The sequence below is a fragment of the Lepidochelys olivacea genome (genome assembly GCF_965140295.1).
Source record: "Lepidochelys olivacea isolate rLepOli2 genome assembly, chromosome: 3".
Taxonomy (NCBI): Eukaryota; Metazoa; Chordata; order Testudines; family Cheloniidae; genus Lepidochelys; species Lepidochelys olivacea.
Window position 1 is genome coordinate 118,079,086 of NC_140413.1, and position 27,706 is coordinate 118,106,791.

Sequence of the window (27,706 nt, forward strand, 5' to 3'; positions counted from 1 at the left end):
GTGTCTGTTGGGCCTATGCTGCGCCATGAGACTAGTCAGTGCGTGTGGGCTAACTGTCCTCACTTCCTTCTCTACCACAGTCAAAGAAGTACTCCAAAGTAGAGGGGAGGAGGGTGGGTTGTGGAACACTCACAGGGACACACATCTCGAACCACCATCATTACTGAACAAGGTGAGTAATGACAGGTTTCAGAGTAACAGCCGTGTTAGTCTGTATTCGCAAAAAGAAAAAGGAGTACTTGTGGCACCTTAGAGACTAACCAATTTATTTGAGCATGAGCTTTCGTGAGCTACAGCTCACTTCATCGGATGATGATGAGTAATAACTTCTTAGGGACACTCCTCGATGGATGCACCATTGTAGGTGACTACCAAGCTGCAACCCTTTTGGAGGGTTGGGACTTCGGAGTTGAGTCAGTCACAGATGACAGTACTGTGAAGCCAAAGATGGCATTAGAGGTGGAGTCCCCAGTGACCTGTGAAGGTGTGAGCAGACACCCACATCACCACTCTGCAGATATCTGCAATAGGGACATCCTTAAAGAAGGTGACAGATGAGGAGATCAATCTTGTGGAATGTGTATGGATAGAGTCTGGAGGGGGTCATGTTACGAATTTGGTAGCACTGTCTGATGCAATTCGAGACCCACTTAGAGTATCTTTGGGCTGATACTGCTGAACCCTTTGATCTTTCCACCATGGAGAGGAATAGTTTAGGGGACTTCCTGAAGCTTTGTGTCCTATTGAGGTAGGATGCAAGGGCTCTCCTAACATCTAAGGTATGCAGTATGGCTTCCCTGTTGTCTCGGTGAGGCTTGGAGTAGAAGATGGAAAGGTGGATAGACTGATTCATATGAAATGACGATGTTATCTTAGGAATGAACTTTGGATGCGACCTGAGTGTAACCTTGCCTGGGAAGAATACTGTGTAAGGGCGATGCACCATCAAAGCTGCTATCTCCCCTATTCTTCTAGCCGAGGTGATTGTTATCAGAAAGGCCGTTTTCACCGATAGGTATGTCAGTGAACAGGTAGCCATAGGCTCAAAGGGGGGTCTGGTCAGCCTTTTCAGTACCAGGTCTAGGTTCCATGAGGGGTAGAAAATCAAAGTTGAGGGAAGAGGTTAGTTATACCCTTAAGGAACCTTTTGGTCATTGGATGCGATAGTACTGAGTATCCCTCTATGGGTCGGAGAAACATTGTGATGGCTGCTAAGTGGACCCTGAGAGAGCTCAGGGAAAACCCCAATTTTTAAGGGTCAGAGCATATTCCAGAATACGTGGAAGAGTTGCTGACACTGGAAAGATTTGTTAAGACATGCACCAAATCTGAAACCACCTCTACAGGTAACTGCTTTGCCTGAAGGACTTTCTACTGTGTTACAGAACTTCTTGCACTTCCCTTCAGCATGACCTTTCTAGGTGCTGGAACCATGTAGGAGCCATGCTTTGAGGCAGAGTATCCCCAAGTTGGGATGTATGCTTTGTCCTGTGAGAGGAGGTGCAGAGAGTTCAGAAGGGAGATCAGCAAGCACATCACGAGCTGCATCAGGTAAGGGTACCGGGTCTGTCTTGGCCAAGTAGGAGCAAATCAGGATTATGTGAGCTCCATCCCTCTACCTTTAGCAGGATCTTCAGCAGAAGGGGAAATGGAAGGAAAGCGTAAAGAAGGTCCTTGTCCCAGGGGAGAAGGAGAGGATCTCACAGAGAGTGCTGTCCAATCTCCACCCTGGGGTAGTATCTTGGATACTTCTTGTTCTGGTAAGTGGCAAACAGGTCTGTGAACTGTGTTCCCCACTGTGAGAACAAGTCGTGAAGAACTGACAGATGCATCTCTAATTTGTGATCATGCAGAAATTTGCCAGTGAGCTTGTCCGCTATCGAGTTCTGCGAGCCCGGGAGGTAAGCTGCGGACAAGGTGACGTGAGAGCTATACCAGGTCCATAGCCTAATTGCGTCCGTGCATAGAGCGGGTGACCTTGCCCCTTCCTGGCGGTTCACGTAGTACATGCAGGCTATGTTGTCCATTAGGATCTTCGTATGTGATCCTGCTCTCAGTGGGAGGAAATGGGCGCAGGCATTCCTGACAACTCTCAATTCAAGGAGATTGATATATAAGAATATCTCCACAGGTGACCATTTGCTTTGCATTGCATGGCTGTTCAGATCCGCGCTCCATCCTCTGCGCAATACGTCGGTGATAAGGAGCAACGATGGTGACACCTGTAAGAAGGGAATCCCTTTGCATGCATTGGCTGGGTTTTTCCACCAGGCCAGGCAGTTTTTGATCCTGGTAGGTAGTTGACAGGGTTTGTTCACACTGTCTCTATTCAGCCTGTAAACTGAACTGAACCATAGCTGTAGGCATCGCATGTGGACTCGGGCATCCGGTATCACAGCTGTGCTCGCACCATATGCCCCTGGAGTTGGAGGCAGAGTCTGGCTGGTATTTGAGGTCTGTACTGAGCTGGATCTATGAGTAACACCAGGGATAGGAACCTGTCTTGAGGTAGGAAGGCTTTGGTGTTGAGCTGAAGGCCCAGACCTGTGAACAAGCATATCATGAAGTCGGTGGCTTGACAAGCCTCCTGGAGCAACTAGGTTCTGAGGAGACAATCATCCAGATAAGTGTAGATCATTATCTCTTGTAAGTGTAGATGAGTGGCTACCACTGAGAGAACTGGGAAAATATACTCTCAGGGCTAATCAAAATCTGAAGGGGAGGACTCTGTATTAGTAATGGTCATGTTCCAAAATAAATCTGAGAAATCGTCTGTAAGCCAGTAATATTGAAATATGAAAGTAGGCGTCCTGCAGGCTGAAAACCAGTCTCCCTGTTCCAATGATGGACTAATCATTGATAAACTGACCATCTTGAACTTCTGATCCTCAAAAAACTTGTTGAGAGCTCTGATGCCCAGGATAGGTCTCCAACCTCCCTTCCTTTTGTGCATTGGGAAGTAAAGACAGCAGAACTCCTTGCCTCGTAGATGCTGAGGTACCTGTTCTATAGCTCCTAACTGTAGGAGTTGACCTACCTCCTGACATAGTAGACTCTTATGAAAAGGGTTCCTGAAGAGGCAGGGGAAGGGTGTTGTGGGGGTGTAGAAAGGTGAACTGGATGGAGTACCTGGAACTGATAATCTCTAGGACCTATCTGTCCCACATTATTTACTGTGGAACGCTGCCAAACAGTAGTCAAATTGGTGCATGGTCACAGACAGTAGTAGGGAGTGGTCTTGTGATGCCTCGACCCGCCTGTCAAAAGTGGTGTTTAGGGCAGGTGGTTGGACGAACATTGAAGAGAAGGTTTAAGGTGGCCTAGGAATACAATTTCCTATCAAGGACATCGAGGCACTTCCAGTCTCTGTCATAGGGTGCTCCCCTAGAACGATGATGTTGTTGTCACAGCATCCACCACGATGGAACTGGGTGGTGGGTAGGAGAAAAAACTGATTCCTTTGTGGGGACATAATATTTCTTGTCTACCCACTTGCACATTGAGGCTATCGATGCCAGGGTTTGGTGCGCCGTTTTAGCCAGTTCTAAGATCGCTTTATTGATTGGGAGGCTGATTTTTTAAAAGGACAAAAAGTGGAGGATGACAATGAGCTGGTGGTGCGTGTCTGATCTCCTCCAATGGTATGTGGAGAGTATCTGCTACTCTTTTCCCCTGCTCCTGAAACAGGTGGAAGTCATCTGCCACAGTTGGTGATGCAGGCATGACCACTTCATCCAGCAAAGAGGAAGATATGGCTTTAGGTGTTATCTCCTCCTCCTCCATATCCCCTTCTTGCTCCTCTGTCTCTTGAGGCTCTGAAACCTTCAATGCTGTGGCTGAGGGAGCGTGCTTGGAGGGTTGTAGGTGATGCTTGAAGCTCATGAGGCAGGCTGTCAGTGTGCCACCCAGCAGTCCCAGTATGGCCACTGTGGTGCCATAGGGCCTGATGGACTTGCCCACTGGTGGCTGTACCAAGATGGTGGTGGTGCCATCTGCTGGTACATTCCCAGACCCTACTGATAGTAGGTCCATATGGCACTCGAGAGGAGTACTGCAATACGCCGTCCGGTTCACTATCCAATCCCTCACTTGATAGTGGGGGAGGGCATGGCATGATTGAAGGGACATACCCGTGCCCAGCAATGGCTTGGTGCCATGAACTCAGTATCGAGGGGCAGAGAGTTGGGTGCCTCCATCATGCCTAGATCACCAGCTTGATGGAATTCTAGTGGTACCGAGTGTCCCGGTATTGGGCGAGATGGAGACCTTGCCTGTACTGGTCTCTCCAGTGCCTGGTAGGCTATTATTGCTGGCATTACCAATGTCAGCACACATACCAGGAGCATTTTAGGGCATTTGCCCTTATTTCTCAGTATCAAAGATTCGGTTTCCATGCCCAAAGGGTCCATGGGCCTACAGCAGTACCAGATACCGATGGTCACTGTGACGCATGGGTGCTGAATTGTAGTCTCGGTGTTGGCAGTGCCGAGGATACCAAGTGAGATGGCAGTAACTTTCAGCTATCCCGGTTCTCGCTGAGGGAACTCCTCTCAGAGGTTTAAAAAAAGTGGGGAGTCCCTGGACCATTTCTTAGACCCCCTATCCTTCAAAGTCTAAGACTGAGGGGAAGACTCATGCTCATCAGAGAGCTGCTTCCATAAAGATGATTTTTGGAGGTGCTCTCTGTCCTAGGGGGATCTCAGGTGGAGCTGATGACAGAGGGAACACTTCTGCTGGATGAGGCCCTCGCCGAGGCAGTAGATGCACTGGGATTGCTTGTCCATGACTGGGATTGCCTTGTTGCAAGTGCAGCACTTCTCGAAGTCCAGAGAGCCAGGCATACCCTTGTGTGGGAAATGTCTTCCCCCCTCCCCCCTGCAACAGAGGTTGACAAAAGAACAGAGTCCTTTCTTCTTTTCAGTTTGGTTTGTTGTTTTTTAAAAGGCATGGCCAAATAAAATGGAACAAGGAAAGAAAAAAGAGGTTTCAAGGGAAGCTAAATTTTAGCAAAATAAGAATGTTAATGATCCGCAAACATACAGCAACGGCTCCATCTCTAGCTAGGGGTGGAGCTAGCTTGAAAAGCAACTGAGGACAACGACAGAGCACGTGTGAGCCCAACAGACACTGCTACCGAAGTTCTCTGATCAGCAGCGCAGGCACACAGCCATACCTACAGTGCAGCACCCATAGAGACTCAACTCGAAGAACCACCAGCTACTGCACAACTGTTTGAAAGAAAATCACCCTCTCATACAGGTTTTATGGGAAAATGAGGGTTTCCAAATTGGATTTAATTCCGTTCCACGCTATCTGAGTTCCCATTCTGCACCTAATACCATGGGATCTGAACACCTACGTTATTCTGATGCTTGATCTCCCTCCAATTACTTCTTTGATTTAATCAGAACTTCTTTCACGTGAATTAATGTTTTTAATCTTCAAAACGTTTTACAAATATCAGTCAATCTTCAACACCGCCAGGAGCTGGCTAAATATAATCCACTTCATTTTAGTTTCTCCATCTTTAAGAACAGATTAAGTGACTCACCAGAGGCCACCAAAGGAGTTAGAGTCAGGATTAGAATCCAGGAATTGCTGGTTCCCAGTCCCATGCTCCAGTTATGCCACCCCTCCCTATTTATACCAAGTATCAGTCGCTGATGTTTGGCAGGTAGCTGAAGCCCCAAAAATTCAGCTTTTTGCTTTAAAAAAAAAAAAAGAAGTTTAATACAACCCGACATTAATGTTTTAACTGTTTATTATTTCAAGAAAAAAAGTTGTGTTGCTTATGTATATAGAAACTGTTTTCTAGTTCAATACATCAACAAACTTTATTTTTCATCAACACACACAAAGAAGTGGGCCCTTGGGAGCACATTATGTCAAACATTCCTATCTGATTATTCATTAATTTGGGAAGACACATGTAAGGGTTCAGTTTAAATAAGACACCTCAAAGTGCGTCTACTTCCCCCACTCCGCCACCAAACCACGTTATAGTTTACAGAGACAACAGTCTGCTAAACACTACACTGATCTGACAACTAGTTGAGTTAAGGTAACCGACATAGAAGTAGATGACATTTAAAAAAATAATTTTCAACTGGAGACTTCTTAATAAAGTGTGGGGGGGGGGGTGGAAGAGGGCAAAAGATCCAAAAAAGTGTAAATTCTGAATATACATTGATTCCAATTTCCTTCAGCATCAAAATGTTAAAGTGAATATAGTGCTGGGGTAAGTTGTGGGCTCGAAACCTCCACAAACTTAAGTTATAAATTTATATACATAGACAGTTACAGCACAAGCACAGCAGCATACACTTAACCTAAAACAAAGATTGCTATCCATCCTGGTATTTTTGGTTCATAGAATATCAGGGTTGGAAGGGACCTCAGGAGGTCATCTAATCCAACCCCCTGCTCAAAGCAGGACCAATCCCCAACTAAATCATCCCAGCCAGGGCTTTGTCAAGCCTGACCTTCATCTTTAATTTTTCAGGTCAATTCTGCAAGAACTACTTATATGTTGTCACTTTGCACTGGAATCCTCTAAAATGCCATCATCATACAACTTGATTTGGTGGTCTTGTGAAAAACTGATCAGATCATGCATGTCACATGATGCTGAAGACGACAACACGCCAAATATAATTACATTGTACTGCACCACACTGATACAACATCACAAGCATTGCTACAGCATGAGGGAGGAGTTTGCCCTATCAGGCAAAACTATCAAAGGCAGATCCACCACACCAAGATCCCTCAACTCTAAGGTAGAGAAAAAAAAAAAAAAAAAAACAGCTGCATCTTTCTACCATGGTTGAAGATCTAGTCTGTGCTTTAACATATATAGGAGTATTATAAGCTACAGGAGAATTTGGGACCCTAATCCCAAGAGCAAACTAAAGATGAAGCTATTATTTCCCATTAATGCCTGCACTGTTCTTCATTCACTGAACCTATGCCAAAGTCTAGTCATGTCCTCGGCAAGATGTTCCACAAGTTTACCACCTTTCCAGGTGATTTTTGCACAATTCTGCTTCATGGTGACATCTTAACTTTTAAATTTGTGCCACCATTTCTGTGGTTTAACTGGAGTTTAAAAAGCAAGTGCATGTCCCTTTAAAATTTCAGTCAACTAAAGCGTCTGCTCCCCACTTTAATGTATGGAAAGCCAGAGATACTCAATTTGATTTTTTTTTAAAGTTCATTTTCTGACAGAACACCCTTTTAATCCAAGGTTTAAAGAAAAAAAAAAAAAGTTTTTTCTGCCCCATCTACCTGTTGAGAAGGGTATTTTAGGCAGGCTCAAGAGCAACAAACATACATGCTCAGAGGGGAGCCCCTCGCCCTCTTCCTCAGAGCACACACTTGCCTGTTGTCTCTTCAGTTACAGTACTGCTGCAGGTGTTCTTGATAAACACCCTTCTGAAAAGGCTAGGGGGAGGATATACAATCAAAACACAAAACTGATTTTGCACAATGAACTGTCAAATGAACAACATAAACAAACAGAAAAAATAGATCTACTCTAATTTTCACTTATACTATCTTAGGGGTGGTTTACTACAGCAACAGACAACATTTACAGATGGAAGTTATTTTCAAGTTGACAGTGTCCTTTTAATATCATTAGCTCTCATCCTTCAATGTGGTCCTCCTTTAGATTTTCTTTGATGTCCTTTCCACAATGACATCTTAGCCTCAGACTCTCCTGTATTCAGTGGCTGGATGGGCCTAGAAAAATCTCAGAGGTTGACAATTTGGCGACCATTTAAGGAGAAAGATGCTTCAAAGGCAACTTTCCTTTCTTTCTTTCGGGGTCGCAGGAGTTCTTGTGGTATGCAGTGGAACCAGAGGACACTCTTGAAAGAGGTCGAGAAAAAAAAACATGCTAGGCAGGACTGGGGGAAAAGAGCAATCTTTTATAAAGGCTCAGAGTGGGAATAAAGCACCAAGTTCCTGAGAAGGCCACGTTGTGGGGTATAAGCCCAGTTGCATTTACTATGTGCCAGGTCACGTAGGAGTAGATTGTGGGAGGTGGAAGAAGTCTTCATAAAAGTATGCTTCTAACAGTAATTATGGATTGTTTTTTGGCTTTTTAATTCGGGGGTTAGGGGGAAAAAGTCACTTCAGCACAAAATACCAGAATGCATTAATGCATAAAACTGTATCTGAAGGACCTTGGGATGGTGAGGGGGAGGAAGGAGGGGGAGGAGGAGGAGGAGGAGGAGGAGGAGACCTTCTCCTTCATATGAAAAGTGAAAGCGCTAGCAAAGCCATGAAAAGCTGACTTACATCCAAACATGAAGCAGAAACACTGGAGCACAAAATTAAGGCTGATTTGATACAATAATGCCTTTCCTAAAACTCAAAAAAGAAATTAAGGTGACGACAAAAGACAAAGCTAAAACACAGGAACACCTCCCCCCAAAACTCCCTCTACCCAAAAAAAGAACAAGGACATTTTAGTTACAGCATATGAACTCTGTCTAATGCATTAACTTGAACTGTACTACACAAAAGTATTTCCAGAAATGGGCCTGAGGTCAAAACTTTTGTCTACAAAGGAAATTAGGAGGAAATTGTAGGAGATAAAACAGCTTTAGGTTCTGGCAGTCATCCAGCTTTGTTTTATTCTCATATTATAATAGTAAGGAAAAAATGCCTTAGGGTGGCTGCCACATCCATTATTTCACTCAGGCCAATATACAGTACATTTGTGAATTCACCAGACTCTCTCCCTTGCCTGACACACTATACCCCATCCCCACAGCATGAGTTATGTTTCAGTTCTTCCGTTAAGTGAAGATTAACGTTAAAAAATATTGATATACAAAAATATTTAGGAAAAAAGCCTTTGCTATTGTACAAATGTTTTGGCTGAAGTATTTGAACAAAATATTTATAAATTCTGTTGATGAAACACAGTGGCTTTGTTATAGGATATCCCGTTTGTCGTTGGTTTAATCGAGTACAAATGATCTCTGTACCATCTTTCTGAAACAAGAATAGCACATTTCACATGGAGTAACAGCTCTGTCCATTTTAAGAAGAATACACTCAGTGCAGCAAACGTTACATAATGAATGGAATGTAGGCCAGTAATGGCAAAAGAATTGCTGAGCATTCTTTCCCACCATTCTCAGTGATGTAATTGTATATATTTCTGGCTCTAGCTCATAGCATTACATCAGACACGTACTCAAAGTGTGTCCAAATCATGACTTTTAAATAAACTGTATCTGTAATACTGTACCACCAATACAGACATCAATTTATGCATTCATTCCAGAGCAGGTCTACATTTAAAACCCATACATACAATTATACAAAGGGAAGGAGGGAAACAGCTGAAATTTCAGATACAATGATTTTTTTTTTAATAGTCCTACCATCAAAATATTCCTTAAATCATTTTTAAAAGGTCTTTTTATAAATTATCTATAAGAGTACAGAGTTCTATAGTTTTGCTAGTTTATGGAGAAGAGATGTGGCTCGCCTAATCCAGTTTATATCAACAATTATTAACAACTGCCATTTCCACAATGTCATTTTTTATGACCAACGCACTATACTTGACAGTTATTTTCTCGGTAATGTGTACAGTGACAGGAACCATGTGATTTTACCTTAGTGCCACTCAAATAACTTCATTCTTCAAATGTAACCCATAATTTAGTACAGGGGTTCTCAAACTGGGGGTTGGGACCCCTTAGCGGGTCGTGAAGTTATTACATGGGGGAAGTCGCGAGCTGTCAGCCTCCACCCCAAACCTCACTTTGCATCCAGCATTTATAACGGTGTTAAATATGTAAAAAAAAAAAAAAAAATTAGTTTATAATGGCGGTCACACTCAGGCTTGCCGTGTGAAAGGGATTACCAGTAAAAAAGTTTGAGAACCAAGGATTTAGTATGTTAACAGGCGGGAAAAATATGCAAACACTTCTGAGATGGCACTGATTTGAATTAAACAATCTGCTACTATTTCTTTTTCAACACAGTAAGTTTCTTAAACCACCTGTATGTTCACTGAATAACTGACCAGTGCACAGAGAAGATCCACCGCCTCCAGAACCAGTTCCTGGTGTCCAATTCGTGAGATACCCAACTCTTCAAGATCTTGATGTGAAATCTGTAACAGCTGTTCACCATTTATCTTCTCCCGTTCAAATTTGGGGACATACTGCTGCAGGCAATCATCCAAGCCTACCAAGAGCGTGAAAGACAAGCCAGTTAGAATTTTTGTTTTATTGTAAACACCACAAAGAAATGCTGTCACCAATATATGTAGCATTAGATTATCAAGCAAACACCACCTTACATCAGGTTGCATATTGGCAAAAAAGGGAACAAGGCCTGCTGCAACTGGTGTTCCGTCCACCCTGAATCGGTTATTAGGATTGACCCAAGACCCTTACAGAAGAACACAGCAAGTAACAATCTATACTATTTAGCAGCCAAGATAAGCGATGTGCTTTATAGGAAGCAAGAAAAATCAAGGCCCGTCATACTTTGAAAAAAGTTCAGTCTAAAAAACAGAAAAACACCACGCTGAAAGGAAGGGAAGCAATATAAAGTCAAAGTAATCAAGATGTTTGACATGTCTCAATATTTTCATGATTTATAGGAGACAAATTGCATATACTATCATTCCCTGAATCATCCATTCCCCATTGGAAAAGTTGAAGCCCAAAGTCAACATGAAATCTAGTTAGCTTTGTATTTATATTTAAAAAGAAAATATTTAAAAGTAGTTCCAGGTACAACACCTGCTATCTGAGTTCCCTTGTTGATTTTTACAATTATAATTTTCCTAGTTTTACAAAAATAAATAAAATTCCATCTCTTGTTGCTACATGCAAGATCTTTAAAAACAGAGGAAACTGACTATGACAAGGAACTCATGAAAATCAACTATACATCATGGAATCAAATGAAGAAAAAAAAATCTCTTCTCTAATGCCTTACAATTATAACAATCTTAGATGCTAGTTGTAAGAATAGAAGGTTGTCAAGGTTCCTCCCCCACTCTGAACTCTAGGGTACAGATGTGGGGACCTGCATGAAAACCTCCTAAGCTTACTTTTACCAGCTTAGGTTAAAACTTCCCCAAGGTACAAATTAATTTTATCCTTTGTCCTTGGAATAACCACTGCCATCACCAAACTCTAACTGGGTTTACTGGGAAACATAGTTTGGACACGTCTTTCCCCCAAAAATCCTCCCAACCCTTGCACCCCACTTCCTGGGAAAGGTTTGGTAAAAATCCTCACCAATTTGCATAGGTGACCACAGACCCAAACCCTTGGATCTGAGAACAATGAAAAAGCATTCAGTTTTCTTACAAGAAGACTTTTAATAGAAATAGAAGGAAATAGAAGTATACCTTACAGGGTAATTAGATTCAAAACATAGAGAATCCCTCTAGGCAAAACCTTAAGTTACAAAAAAGACACACAGACAGAAATAGTCATTCTATTCAGCACAGTTCTTTTCCCAGCCATTTAAAGAAATCATAATCTAACACATACCTAGCTAGATTACTTACTAAAAGTTCTAAGACTCCATCCCGGCAAAAGCAGCATACCGACAGACACAGACCCTTTGTTTCTCTCCCTCCTCCCAGCTTTTGAAAGTATCTTGTCTTCTCATTGGTCATTTTGGTCAGGTGCCAGCGAGGTTACCTTTAGCTTCTTAACCCTTTACAGGTGAGAGGATTTTTCCTCTTTAAAGGGGTTTACCCTTCCCTTTATATTTATGACAAAGGTAAAAAAAATATTCGAACAGAAGTGTTTTTAAAGTTGATGGGGTCCTCTTAATGTCCTTCTCCAATTTGTAGACATACTTAAACAGAATAAAGGAAAACAAATCACCCTGATTCAGTCAGCTTTATATAGATGCATCGGTGTGACTGACAAAATACATGGCTAGACACATGAGAACTACATATTTGAAATATAGCCCATGTATATGACAATTGTATAACATATACTGTAACTGTTGACAAGAATGTATCAATATGTTTTCAAGAGTTTAGTGTTAATATTTATTTTTCCTTCTTCATGGAGATTGGCCTGGGGGTTCCACACATCACCAATGGAAACAGTAATAATATCCTGAACTAAAAGGAATGAGGAAAGATGAGAGTACGGAGTACACTCATCAACTTGTGACAGGTGACAAAAAACCAAGTGTTCCAGACACATTGACTTGCCACACCCATATCTGTGAGAAAATTAAAGATGACTTCGCAAGTCAAATGCAATGTGTTCATACAACAGCAGCAAAGTGTAAAGTGACTACTGCCGTACAATTTCTAGTCACAGGATCCTTGCAGATTGCAAGCTCTTGTGGGCTGAAACTTGTTTAATGCACTCAACCTGCTCTGATGGCACCCTACCAGCAATGGGCACCACTGGGATTAGGCAGTCTCTCCCCTTCCAAGAACTGTGCATGCTTAGTTGTTGTGATATGTCAAACCCTGAGTGGATGTACTCACACACGACTATTGACATACATGTGCTTAAAAAAAAAAAAAATCAAGCTGTTTTGTGCTGCCAACACCTGCATTAGTGCCCAGATGCAAGTTGGCTGAACACAAATTTCCCAGTGCTCTGTCTCCTATTAAAATTGCAGTCTATTTTGGCAAGTTCTTGAGGGTTCTGAAAACTGAGTCCAGTGTTTGCTTTCTCCCGTGTGTGCCAAATTCCCCTTTGGGGTATGCAAACTATTTTCCCAGAAAATCTGGCTTTCATTGTTTAAAATATTCAAATCTAGATTTAAACAAATCTAAACCGAGGCTAATATACAGTACACATATTTGGCATTCCCCATTTTTAATGCTTGTCCTGTAGACCACTGTTTCCCATCATCACTTCCCATTGGAAGTTTCCATTACAAATTGTACAGACATCTCAAGCAACTAAATTTTACTTGGACTGCTAAAAAATTTTCTTCAAAATTTCTTGGATACAATATTCGTGTTCCTAGTATCTGTCCTGGTGCTGACCCAGTTTTTTTGACGGATTCTTTGGCTTTATATATATATATATATATATTCTACACAAAGAGACACCAGACACATTAATGTGCACATCCCCATGAGAAATAGAATTGTGCCTTTCAGTTTCCTTGGGGCTTTTCCCTATTCACATTTTCCTCCTCTTGAATATATATCATCACTCAACATCTATTTCTGAAAATATGTATTTAAAAGAAAGATCCTGTGCTTTTCATAATAACCCTTAAGAACAATACTTTCATGGTCACTACACGAGAATATTTGTAAACTGAAATAATGCTACCAAATTATAAGGCTATTAATCCAAAACAGTCAACCCCAAGGCACAAGGATTGTTCATAGAGGGAAACACGCTTAAGACCAAAGTCATGAAAAGGTAATAATTTTTATGAAAAATCAGAAAACGAAGACCTTGAAACCCAAACACTTTTATAGCAAGTATTCACACTGATTTTTTTTTTCTTTTTTGCACTTAGGAACATGTGTGAGATTTTTTATATTTTAATTGAGATTGCAAGCAGATTTATAGTCTATTGTTTAATTTTCCATAGTGTGAATGAAATATTTATGTATGGTATGTAAGCCAAAAGAGCTCATGTTCCCATAATAGGGCAAAAGAAATTTCAGACAAACTCATGTAAATCTGGTTAACAAAAGAATTTGGAAAACATCTTCAAAAACAGCATTCAAATGCATCATGTGATGGGAATCTTGCTATATCAGCAACATTCCATCTCCTCCAACCATCTGAAATGTTCCAGATTCTATCAGCTTTATATATTAGTTTGTGCAATGCAGAGATTCTCTTATACACTTCAGTTTTCTCCATCTGCAGAACCTGGATGTTTCAGAGAACTTGGATTTTTCAGAAAGCTTACTTCTTCAGATACTTTTTAGATGCAGGGCACTTCAGAAGGAATACAATATTCTATCTCCTGCTTTCCAGTTCAGTTTCAGCAGATTTACACAATGGACAGTAGCATCAAAGCTACACAGAATACACGTGGTAGGAAGGGCAAAATATTACCTGTACGGTATGTGGCAAGGCAACTTTATAAAAAAAAGTTAGACTAGCTTATGGCAAATTAATGAATCATTCAGTATCACATCCAGGGCCAGATTCTGATCTCAGTCACACTAAATAGTTAACTCCATTGATTTCAATGGAGTTACTCTCAATGTATACCCCTGTAATTTAGAAAAAATGTAGCCCATTTGGAAAAGCAAGCTAGTTTTCTTCAGTATAACTAGAACTCCTCTTGCGTCTCATAAAATGCAATTCAGAATATGAAGTTGGAAAGAGTCTATATTCAATGTTATAAAGCCACTTCAAATATGTCTCTAGAACAGTGGTCCCTAAACTGTGGGGCGCACCACTGAGGGGGGGCGGGCAAATGGAGAAACATTCAGGGGGCACGCAGTAGGGTCTGGTTCAGCTACCATGGGGGACAAGGGGGCACGTGATGGGGTTTGTGTCAGCCTCCATAGGAAGTGGGGCGCATGCAACAGGGCCCAGGTTAGCCCCAGCCCAACTCTGGGCCAGGGCACAGCTCCAGCCCCAGCTACAGTTCCACTCTACCCACTGCTCCCACAGCTGGCCAGTTCTGTCCCCATCCCCAGTTCAGCCCCCAGCTCTGCTGAGCCAGCTGTGCATGAATGGAGAGGGGCAGACAGCTTCCAGGCTTGGAAAAGGAACATATAAAGTTGGGTCCCAGCCTTAGCCAATAGTTCACTGTGCACAGGGAATTAAAAATGTCCACTATTTAAAAGACCAGACACTCAGCAATGAAATGATAAGTTTGATTCCAGGAATATTGGAGGACAAAAAGGTTTGTCAACACAACAAACACATATATATGCAACAGTGATTTGCTTTGCTTAATCTGTATGCTGGGCCGATATCAGACCATTTAATTAGGACATAGCATGGAAATGGGCCGAAAACTTAGAAACTTATACCTAGTTTCCCTTCTGTAAAACGAATTATCTGGTATGCTAAAGCTGTTAACACTAATATAGCATCTGGCTATAAAAGAATAGCTGAACTCTAGTGCTAACTGGAGAAACCAATTAAGCGGACACCTAACACTTTGGATAGCATTTTAGGTCTCATGTTGACTGCCAAAGCCTTATCTGTTTCCTTGTCACTTTCAAGTAAACAAACATTCTGAGGTTGTAAAAATCTGACCTTCATAACTGAGGATATTACAGTCTTACTCTGCTCCATTACTTCAGCATTTACTGCAGCATTGACACCTACCATTGGGAAACCACCCCTGGAGGGGGAAGAATCTCTCTCGATCCAATCCTCTACTGGTTTTAAAGAAGGTCACTCCTTGGCTAAGAGCCTCACTTATCCCATGTTTTGGTGATACCGTAGTGTTGGTTTCTTATATTTGATATTATGTTTTCATTAATTATCATCATTTAACCCCATTAATTCATTTTCACAACTCCAGGACTGAAAGGAATGGAAGTTGTAGAGATTATAGGGACCATATGGCATCATTAAGATAGGTGGGGGTGACAGAGTAGGGAAGCAGCAAGTAGGCTTAGGGGCACCATAGCAGGTAGATGGAAAAGGGAACTGGACCTAGAAAAGCTGCAAGCCAGCTCTGTGAAGCTAAAGAAGCAGCTCAGACTGAAGTAGCTGAGTGCCATAGGGTTGAAGAGATATATTAGAGGGAGGTACGACAGAGCCAGCTCAGAAGAAAGAGTCAGCTGGCTCGAACAGAGGCAGGCTGCAGCACAGGGGAAGTGCTATGTTACAGATAGGGCCATACCAAATTCATGGTTGGATTTTAGTCAATTTCATGGCCATAGGATTTTAAAAAACATAAATTTCATGGATTTCAACTATTTACATCTGAAATTTCACAGTGTTGTAATTGTAGTGGTCCTGACCCAAAAGGGAGTTGTGGGGGAAGGGGGGCGTCCCTCAAGGTTATTGGCGGTGGGGGGGGGAGGGGGTGCGATGCTGCTACCCTTACTTCTGCCTTGCTGTTGGTGGCAGGGCTGCCTTCAGAGATGAGCAGCTAGAGAGCGACGGCTGCTGGCCGGAAGCCCAGCTCTGAAGGTGGTGCTGCCACCAGCAGCAGCACAGAAGAAGGGATGGCAGGGTATGGTGTTGCCACCCTTACTTCTGTTCTGGTGCAGGCAATGCACTGCCTTCAGAGCCGGGTGCCTGGCCACTAACCGCTGCTCTCTGGCCAGTCAGCTCTGAAGTCAGTGAAGAAGTAAGGGTGGCAATACTGTGAACCCCACCCCACCCCCGCTACTCCCTTTTGGGTCAGGACTCCCAATGTGAGAAATGCTGGTCTTCCCTGTGAAATCTGTATAGTATAGGGTAAAAGCACAAAAAAGACCAGATTTCATGGTCCATGATGCATTTTTCATGGTCATGAATTTGGTAGGACCCTAGTTACGGAGTGATATCACTGACACCATCAGCCCCATGCAACTCATGGAATGTCAGGGAATGATGCAGCCACAGAGGTCTTCAGCAAACCAAAAAGTTCCTTTGACAGGTTTTGTTTTTAAAGGAGCAAATTAAAACTAATTTCAGTGTTAATTCATGTTCCCTCCCCACCCCACCCACAAATCACAGTTAGCAATAGGTATTCAGCACCTGCTTCTGGGTATTTCTTAATTGTTATGTTTGATTTTCCATTCATCTTGAATTATCTAAAATATTCTCTCTCACTTTGAGTATCATCAGATTACACCATTTTTTAGAGGGCTTCTTGGATTTGCTAAAAGAAGCTACAAGCTTCCAGGAGATCTTTGAAAAAATTTCTAGCACAGGGGTCAGCAACCTTCGGCATGTGGCCGCTCAGGGAAATCCACTGGCGGGCCGCGACACATTTTGTTTACATTGTCCGTCTGCAGGCACAGCCCCCCTACAGCTCCCAGTAGCCGCGGTTCACTGTTAATGGAGGCTGTGGGAAGCAGCGACCAGCACAGCCCTGCAGCCCGCGCCGCTTCTTGCAGCTCCCATTGGCTGTGAACGGTGAATTGCAGCCACTGGGAGCTGCAACGGGCTATGCCTGTAGAAGGTCAACATAAACAAAATGTCTCACGGCCCGCCAGCGGATTACCCTGATGGGCCACAAGCTGAAGGTTGCCGACCCTTGTTCTAGCATATCAAGCAGAATAAACAAACCTCTTTCAATGTGTGCTTTTGGCCGTACATGTAAATTGCCCCACTGTCAGTCATGGCACAGTCATTATCTCATCCTAAGTATCACATTACAAAAAAGCCAGGAAAAAAAGAATCCATAATAGACTCTCTGCTACATAAAAATAACTTTTATAAAACTCCTACACCTTACATGGTCAAGTTTACTTATGGGCATATTAGCTCCTCCAAATTTTTGTCAAATCATTTAAGTAGGTCTTGGTGAAGCAAACAAAGGTCTGGTGCTGTATGATTAAGTCTGGGTTTACTGGCTGCTGATATTGCAGAGAACAGCATGACCTGGTGTATGGGTTCTTTCTTCTCTCTCCTTGTCATTCAGAGATGGGATTGGAAGGATTGCCAGTGTTTGCCTGCCAGCTTGGCCACACCTAGGAGAATGCCTCCCTTCTCATTTCCTCAAGCAGATCACAACAGGGATAGGAGAGGTATCCAATCTTCAGCTTTGCTAATGGACACCTACTGTCCCACTAGATCCCAGTGCACACCTTGTGCAACAATCGTTTTCCTTGTATATGATGGATATTGTATTGTACATAAAAATATTTGACCTGAAAATACACCAGACCCTCGCTAGAACTCGGGATTTGGGATCCATGCACGGTACCGCATTATAGCGGGGACCGCGTTAAAATGAATTGCAATTAAAGTAATTAAATTTGGGATCCATGGCCACTGCTGCATTATTTGCGAATTTGCGCTGTATAGACGCGTGTTCAAGTGAGGGTCTGGTGTACTATTTATTAAAGTTTGCCCAGAAATTAAATCCATATAGTTCACATTCACCCATAACTCTATTACAAGATAAAACCAAAAGCTTTGAATATAACAGGGTGGCCAAATTTACCGACCCTCTGAACCGCATGCGACAATCTTCAGAAATTCAAGAGCCAGAGCACGCCTGCCGGGGGTCCAGCCCCATTGCAGCTGGAGCCCCGAGACAGCCCCCATCCCCACTGGCAAAAGCCAAAAGCGACGTTGGTGGGGGGAGGGGTGAGCAGGGGGTCACATGCCTCCCCCAGATTTTTGTCAGGGTTTGCTGGCCCCGCTTAGTTAAAGGATGCCACCGGGCCCCCTCCTTGCATGGCAGCTGCTGCAGCCGGCAAGCTGGGAGCTGCGGCAGTAGGGAGAGGAACTGCTTTTGCTGCTGCCTCTCCCCATGGAGCCCTCCTTACAGCTGCCAGCTGTTTGCCTCTGTCTCTCCACACAGAGAGAACACCTGGGAGCTGCAGGGAGGGGCCACTGAGGGTGGGGGAGGGTCTCAAGCTGTTGGGGGGGGGGGTGAGCCTTTAAATTGTGCCCCCCACCCCCACCACACATACTCAGCAGGCACAGTCATCTCTGGCAGAAGCCCCTAGCCCCACCACCCTGCTGCAGGGTAGAAGCCCTGAGTCTCCCCCTTCCCGCAGTCTGGTAAGCAAAGAATTGGGGGGGGGAGGGGCAACACAGTATGTGGGGCTCTGCAAGCCCCACTTTAACTGTAAAAGAGCTGCAAGCAGCTTGCAGTTTGGCCACCCCTGATAAAACTTACCACCTTGACCAGCACTGGCATACTTGTCATTTTGAATTAATTGAATGGCTATCCAGACTGAATTACCTCTCACCCCTTAGACTGCATCTATACCAAGCAGGTTTAGCCACCACAGTAGCAAGAATGCATGGGCCCTGTCTACACCGGTGCTCCAACCACTGCTACAACTGTTGGAGCAGCATCTGTGGTAGTGAAACAGTTAGAGGCAGACTTTCTGGGTAGTATGCATTAGCAGGGCAATAGAGGGAAACTGCCATTCCTATGTCCCATGCTGTAGGGCCTATAGGGCTGATGATGCAGAGCCTTAGGCAAATATCAACTTTTTTGTTGTTGTAAAAAAGAAACTATTTTACCCTTTTCATAGCTTTGTTATTTAAAAGAACTAAATACATGAATATTTACCACCACAGAGGCATAAGATCCTTCCATAATCTCAAATAATTTATTAAAAAATGAAAAGGGCTAAAGGTTTAATATTGAACTGCAGCATGACAATTTAAATGAGAAAAATACAGCCACAGTTTCACACTCCAGTGAAAAAGGCTAGCGAACATCAGGCCCTGTAAATAATGCTACGAAAAACAGACAGGGGTGAACTGCACAGCTGTTCATGCAGGTTTTAATCCAGGTTGCGATATAGACAGCAAGCAGCAATGCACTCTGGGATTTATAGGTCTAGATTGAAGCAGGATTTCTAACTGCAGAGTTTTCACCAGCAAGACAAACATGTAACCAATAGAGGCAGACAGTATCAGAGCACAACATCGTACTGAGTGAAAGACATCCCATGGGAGAAATGATGATTTAAAGACCTGCGGCCCATTCCCAGGGAAATCTTGGCTAAAGCTCAACCAAATTCATTTTTAAAATTGCTCACTTTCAGAGAAATCTTAGACATAACAAAAGAAAGATCCAGGGCTCCAATAATGTTATCTTCAGCTAGAGTTATAAGTCATTGCCATTATTTTCCATGGGGATTTTTCTGTTATTTATGGCCTAGGTTTAAGATTTAGAATTACAAGCAAAATAGAAAAAACAGCAAAACCTGGAAAGCTATATAAATAGAAAAATGAACTGTACTGTCACATCAGTGTTAAAAAAAAAAAAAAAAAAGGTAATGATGTAACTTAATTTGGCTTTAACCAGAATGACTTAATAAAAACATTTGGCACGAAGATATGAATTAAGAGCCAACCATGAACCTTCGTCATACCTGACACTGAAAAATAGGTTACAACACCTCCACAAATGTAATAGTACGAGATCTAAAGTGCAGCTGTGTACGTTTGCAAGAAACCATTGGCTATACACTGAAAATATAGACATTGCTAGCGAAGAGAGATTCATTGTAGTACACACCCATATATCTCAAGGGCTTCAGAAGCCAAAAAACCTGTCAATTGCACGCATCCTGCATAAAGATCATCCCCAATCATTATATCTGCACATGCTGGCTTGTTTTGGTTTTATTTAACATGTGCATACACAGAGAAAGAGACATACATGCTTCCCAGTATGAGAAAGCAAGGACTTCTAAAAGCAATGCTATGCTATTCATCTTATTCCTCAGCCCAATCAGTTTAACACGTACTGTGGGTAACATTTGGACTTGATCCAGGAATTATTGGGTGAAATGGCCTGTATTATGCAGAAGATCAGACTAGATTATAATAATGAACCCTTCTGGCCTTAAAAATCTATTAATCTGTATTACACACATTTATATTTACCTGTTTACAAGTTGTACACAGTGACACTGAAAGATGGCCAGAGTTACCTACATTAAATGGTCATTTTTCATGAGACAGGTCATTTGTTCACAATACAACTTAGTCACATAAAAGCAAACAAAGCGGCACTACATATCATTGCGGTAGGAACATCAAGAGCATCACACTTGTGCATTATGCAGGAAGAGAAGCAAAGAAAAAAACTCTACAAGTTGCTCAGTTCCTTCCCACCTCTCTCTCTCCCTCCCTCCTTTTGAGGTTTAAAGGCAGCTAGCAAGGATAGCATAATCTTGGGGATATGCATGATTTCCCTCATTCCAGTAATTAGTTTAACACAAGTACAGACAAAATTGTCAAGGTTAGTTGAACAATATTAAGCACCTGAATGCACCATACTTTAGGTACCTATTATGTGGCCTGATTTTCAAAGCATCTGGTCACCCACCCATAGCCTTTGTCTCGGGAAAAGTGGATGCATTAGGCTGGGCTTAGTTAATACATGCTAACTAAAGCTGACCTAACTTCAACCTTTTTCCTAGTGCAGTTGTAGGAAAGTTTAGGTCAGGATTAGCTAGCACATATTAATTGACTTAAAGTTAGCAACTTTTCCTAGTCAAGACAAAACCACTGACTTCACCTTTGAATAACAGGTCACTTCAATAGCTTTAGGCACCATGGTTGAAACTGGCTCAATGAGGTAGAAAAGATGAGCACACCCCTCTTTAAGGATTTACCACTCAAACTTTAGTATCCAGACTCTTCCCTGAGATACTGAATACTCAACTTGTAACAGGCAGAAGCACAGGAATTACAAACAAGGCCCACATCCAGGTCTCAAACTGCTGGCAGCAGGATTTGCTGCTGGCAGCTCTTCAATGCTAACTCCTCACTAATTCCAACCTCCACCAAAACCGGGGTAACTGACTAGAGCAGTGGTGCCCAAAAACTTTTCCTGTCGCACCCCTCCACCCTCCATTATTGCACAGCAGGGGAGCTTGGGCTGATGGCGGAGCTAGGAACTGAACTAGGGATGGGGGAGGAGCTGGGGTTAAAAGGTGGAGCTGGACTAGATGGCACTTCCTTCCCACCAACCCAGCCCCACCACCCGCCTCCCCTCCCCCCCAGTTTGGGGACCACTGGACTAGATAGAGTCAGAAGCAATATCTAAGCATGTAGTAACACACACGTACACAAACACGTGCACATGACATGAAGAAACAAAATGCAAGTGTTTACATCAAGATTTAAATTTCACTGGACGAGGAGGCGGCTTTATAAATATACATTCTTGGGCTGAGTCACCTAACAGCCAGCTCTGGCATTCATCTAATCTGCTGCATATGGCTAAATCTTAACCTTTCCACACATTAACAAGTTTAGTTTAGCAAACTTAATAAATCGGATGAAAGCAAAGTGTGTCCACATGTTCACGGCAGACACCTGGCATTTTTATTTTCAACAAAAACCACTTACAAAAGCCAACTTCCACCAAATACATTCAATATACATTAAAATAAAGTATACCTGCACTGCATAGACTGCCTGGGCTTGCCTCACAACCAACACCACAAAGCGGCATTGCTGACAGCATTATACATGACTCTGTAGATTAAAAAACAAAAATAAAAAACAAAACCGTATTTGTGGCAAGATACAATTCACCTGCATCCCTAACTAGTGTACAGAGTGAACGAGACAAATCAAATGAATGGGCACATATCCTAGCCCTAATAACGCATTTCCAGACTTTTTATTTAACTGACATACAGTACTGTTTAGATAGCCGTGGGTGATGTAAACCCAGCTGCAGCACCGTTGGTAATACCCAAACATTTCTCCACAGAAAAGGGGGACGGTGCGGGGAGGCAGAGCTCAAGGGAAAGGGGAGACTATATCTTCTAAAGAAAGAAACATCCCTTTCCATTTTTTTTAAACATAATTAAATGTAGTGTTTAAATAAGTCATCATAACCAGTGCCACTGACATGGATATACTGCCATCAAGTCAAAAATGTGACCCAGATCTGGTTACATTCTGTATCTTTCCCCAGTTCATTATCACTGTATTTAATAACAATCCACTCATTTCCCCAGAAAAACAAAAACAAGAACTATCCATACACACATTCATTACACCCTACAAAATTTTCCTGTACGCTGAATACCAAGTTTAGGACAAGAACTTGTTAACAGTTTCAGCCAAGCTCTTCCAACAGTAATCATCTGAAGTAATTGTTGTGATGTAGCCTACTGTTTATTACAGCCTATTAGTGAAATCATCTGGCTGAACGAAAACACATGGCTGGGAAACTGTCCGTAAATAAATCGCTTTTAACATGGTGACAGAACAATCATCAAAAGCAATTTTATGCATGTGTGTTTTAAAGGGGAGGCAAAACAGAAATCTTCTATTAAAAGATATGCCAGAAGTAATATAGATAACGATCTTAATGATATCTAACAAGACCTTACAGATTGTGCCATGACCAGCAACACCCAGTCAGAACAATTACCAAAATCCTGCTTCAACACTGGTAACAGATCTCTTAAGAAGAGTTGCATTGATTTAACTATGGCCTTGTCTACACAGAAAAATTATACAAGTTTAACTAAAGAAAATTATTTTAGTTAACTCAGTGCAACTTGTGCATTTAGACTAAACCACACAGGAGTTCTCTCCAAACCCACATACCTCCTCAGTTTAATGTGGTATATAGACTGATTTTAACCTCAAAAGGACCCTTCCAGTTTACCTTAAATACAAGGCACAGTCAACAAGGCTACAAGTCCCAGTGCACTACTTTCAACATGGCTGAACATCAGCATGAGCTTCTCTACTGGCTTCAGCAACATAATGCATGATCTTGATTAACTACATTTGAGTTTTAGCTTTTTTACTCAATGAACCATTCAGTAACAGAGATCCCTTTTCGTAGATCTCCTCCTATAAAAGGACTGCAACCCTATTCTCCAAGTTGTTTTTATTTTGGAAACTGCCAGGAAGAACTCTGCTCCACAGAGGGCTTGAAAACTCAGTTATCCAGGAAGAAGAGAAGTTTTCCCCAACTGAGTGGGGTCAAAGAGCTACTGGATCCTCCCCTAGCAGCTGGATGCAAAAAACAGAAGCTTATGCACAGGAATAGAGTGGCATGAGCATCACTTCTGAGTTGAAGCTGAGTCTAGACTAGAAAAATAGCTTGCATTTTAAGACGTGTTAGTTAACACATTTTAACTAAGTTTTAAACTGACAATTACCCCTAGTCTACAGAGATGACAGTCTCAATCTGAGAATTTTAAGGAAGTTTATGAAAAAAATAGGGAGGAATTAGGGAGGTTGCTTGGAAATTGACCCCGTCCACTCCTGACTGTAGAGTGACTATCTGAGAGGAGGCAAGCCACAGGCTTGCTCTGAGTGCCCATGTGGACCCTGCTGGTGCACTCTAAGGGTATGTCTACACTACGGAATAAGGTCAAATTTATAGAAGTCGGTTTTTTAGAAATCGGTTTTATATGTTCGAGTGTGTGTCCCCCCACAGAAAATGCTCTAAGTGCATTAACTCGGCGGAGTGCTTCCACAGTACCGAGGCTAGAGTCGACTTCCGGAGCGTTGCACTGTGGATAGCTATCCCACAGTTCCTGCAGTCTCCGCTGCCCATTGGAATTCTGGGTTGAGATCCCAATGCCTGATGAGGCTAAAACATTGTCGCGGGTGGTTCTGGGTACATATCGTCAGGCCCCCCTTCCCTCCCTCCGTGAAAGCAAGGGCAGACAATCGTTTCGCGCCTTTTTTCCTGAGTTACCTGTGCAGACGCCATACCACAGCAAGCATGGAGCCCGCTCAGGTAACCGTCACCACTACGTCAACCGACATAGGTAACTATGTCTCCCGGGTGCTGGCAGACGCGGTACGGTATTGCTACACAGTAGCAGCAACCCATTGCCTTGTGGCAGCAGATGGTGCAATAGGACTGGTAGCCGTCCTCGTCATGTCCGAGGTGCTCCTGGCCACATCGGCTGGGAGCGCCTGGGCAGACATGGGCGCAGGGATTAAATTTGGAGTGACTTGACGAGGTCATTCTCTTTAGTCCTGCAGTCAGTCCTATTGAACTGTCTTATGGTGAGCAGGCAGGCGATACGGATTGCTAGCAGTCCTATTGCATCATCTTCTGCCGGGAAGGCAAGAGATGAGGATGGCGAGCAGTCTTACTGCACCATCTTCTGCTGAGCAGCCATGAGATGTGGATGGCATGCAGTCCTTCTGCACCGTCTGCTGCCAGCCAAAGATGTAAAAGATAGATGGAGTGGATCAAAACAAGAAATAGACCAGATTTGTTTTGTACTCATTTTCTTCCCCCTCTCCCCCATCTAGGGGACTCATTCCTCTAGGTCACACTGCAGTCACTCACAGAGAAGGTGCAGCGAGGTAAATCTAGCCATGAATCAATCAGAGGCCAGGCTAACCTCCTTGTTCCAATAAGAACAATAACTTAGGTGCACCATTTCTTATTGGAACCCTCCGTGAAGTCCTGCCTGAAATACTCATTGATATAAAGCCACCCGCTTTGTTGATTTTAGCTCCCTGAAGCCAACCCTGTAAGCCGTGTCGTCAGTCGCCCCTCCCTCCGTCAGAGCAACAGCAGACAATTATTCCGCGCCTTTTTTCTGTGCGGACGCCATACCAAGGCAAGCATGGAGGCCGCTCAGCTCACTTTAGCAATTAGGAGCACATTAAACACCACACGCATTATCCAGCAGTATATGCAGCACCAGAACCTGGCAAAGCGATACCAGGCGAGGAGGCGACGTCAGCGCGGTCACGTGAGTGATCAGGACATGGACACAGATTTCTCTGAAAGCATGGGCCCTGCCAATGCATGCATCATGGTGCTAATGGGGCAGGTTCATGCCGTGGAACGCCGATTCTGGGCTCGGGAAACAAGCACAGACTGGTGGGACCACATAGTGTTGCGGGTCTGGGACGATTCCCAGTGGCTGCGAAACTTTCGCATGCGTAAGGGCACTTCCATGGAACTTTGTGACTTGCTTTCCCCTGCCCTGAGGTGCACGAATACCAAGATGAGAGCAGCCCTCACAGTTGAGAAGCGAGTGGAGATAGCCCTGTGGAAGCTTGCAACGCCAGACAGCTACCGGTCAGTTGGGAATCAATTTGGAGTGGGCAAATCTACTGTTAGGGCTGCTGTGATGTAAGTAGCCCATGCAATCAAAGATCTGCTGTTATCAAGGGTAGTAACCCTGGGAAATGTGCAGATCATAGTGGATGGCTTTGCTGCAATGGGATTCCCTAACTGTGGTGGGGCCATAGACGGAACCCATATCCCTATCTTGGCACCGGAGCACCAAGCCGCCGAGTACATAAACCGCAAGGGGTACTTTTCAATAGTGCTGCAAAATCTGGTGGATCACAAGGGACGTTTCACCAACATCAACGTGGGATGGCTGGGAAAGGTACGTGACGCTCGCATCTTCAGGAACTCTGGTCTGTTTCAAAAGCTGCAGGAAGGGACTTTATTCCCAGACCAGAAAATAACTGTTGGGGATGTTGAAATGCCTATATGTATCCTTGGGGACCCAGCCTACCTCTTAATGCCATGGCTCATGAAGCCGTACACAGGCAGCCTGGACAGTAGTCAGGAGCTCTTCAACTACAGGCTGAGCAAGTGCAGAATGGTGGTAGAATGTGCATTTGAACATTTAAAGGTGCGCTGGCGCAGTTTACTGACTCGCTTAGACCTCAGCGAAACCAATATTCCCACTGTTATTACTGCTTGCTGTTGCTCCACAATATCTGTGAGAGTAAGGGGGAGACGTTTATGGCGGGGTGGGAGGTTGAGACAAATCGCCTGGCTGCTGGTTACGCGCAGCCAGACACCAGGGCGGTTAGAAGAGCACAGGAGGGCATGGTACGCATCAGAGAAGCTTTGAAAACCAGTTTCATGACTGGCCAGGCTATGGTGTGAAAGTTCTGTTTGTTTCTCCTTGATGAAACCCCCCCGCCCCTTGGTTCACTCTACTTCCCTGTAAACTATCCACCCTCCCCTCCTCCCTTCGATCACCGCTTGCAGAGGCAATAAAGTCATTGTTGCTTCACATTCATACATTCTTTATTCATTCATCACACAAATAGGGGGATGACTACCAAGGTAGCCCAGGAGGGGTGGTGGAGGAGGGAAGGAAAATGCCACACAGCACTTTAAAAGTTTACAACTTTAAAATTTATTGAATGCCAGTCTTTTTTTTTTTGGGCAATCCTCTGTGGCAGAATGGCTGGTTGGTCGGTGGCCCCCGCACCGCGTTCTTGGGCGTCTGGGTGAGGAGGCTATGGAACTTAGGGAGGAGGGCGGTTGGTTACACAGAGGCTGTAGTGGCAGTCTGTGCTCCAGCTGCCTTTGCTGCAGCTCAACCATACACTGGAGCATACTGGTTTGGTCCTCCAGCAGCCTCAGCATTGAATCCTGCCTCCTCTCATCATGCTGCCGCCACATTTGAGTTTCAGCCCTCTCTTCAGCCCGCCACCTCTCCTCCCGGTCATTTTGTGCTTTCCTGCACTCTGACATTATTTGCCTCCACGCATTCGTCTGTGCCCTGTCAGTGTGGGAGGACAGCATGAGCTCGGAGAACATTTCATCTCGAGTGCGTTTTTTTTTTCTTTCTAATCTTCACTAGCCTCTGGGAAGGAGAAGATCCTGTGATCATTGAAACACATGCAGCTGGTGGAGAAAAAAAAAGGGACAGCGGTATTTAAAAAGACACATTTTATAAAACAGTGGCTACACTCTTTCAGGGTAAACCTTGCTGTTAACATTACATACATAGCACATGTGCTTTCGTTACAAGGTCGCATTTTGCCTCCCCCCACCGCGTGGCTACCCCCTCAACCCTCCCCCCTCCCTGTGGCTAACAGCGGGGAACATTCCTGCTGGGCTGTTTGCCTGTGGCGAAACAGAAATGGGCTCCTCTGAGTGTCCCCTGAAGAAACCAGGTGACCATGAATTATATCTCACTCTCCTGAGGATAACACAGAGAGATAAAGAACGGATGTTGTTTGAACGCCAGCAAACATACACTGCAATGCTTTGTTGTACAATGATTCCCGAGTACGTGTTATTGGCCTGGAGTGGTAAAGTGTCCTACCATGAAGGACGCAGTAAGGCTGCCCTCCCCAGAAACCTTTTGCAAAGGCTTTGGGAGTACATCCAGGAG

General features: G+C 43.6%; 1 protein-coding gene across 2 annotated transcripts in view; it reads right to left on the reverse strand.

Moving 5' to 3' along the window:
• Positions 1-27,706, reverse strand: part of CNKSR3 (CNKSR family member 3) — a 99,205-nt gene that overhangs the window by 39,960 nt on the left and 31,539 nt on the right. Inside the window, exons 2-3 of one of the 2 annotated variants that reach the window (XM_084622990.1) lie at positions 22,011-22,088; positions 10,052-10,215 (exon numbers count right to left, since the gene is read on the reverse strand). In XM_084622990.1, the coding sequence (XP_084479116.1) occupies positions 10,052-10,215; positions 22,011-22,088 (242 nt within the window). The remainder of the gene's footprint in view (positions 1-10,051; positions 10,216-22,010; positions 22,089-27,706) is intronic. The other variant, XM_084622991.1, reaches the window with a different exon arrangement.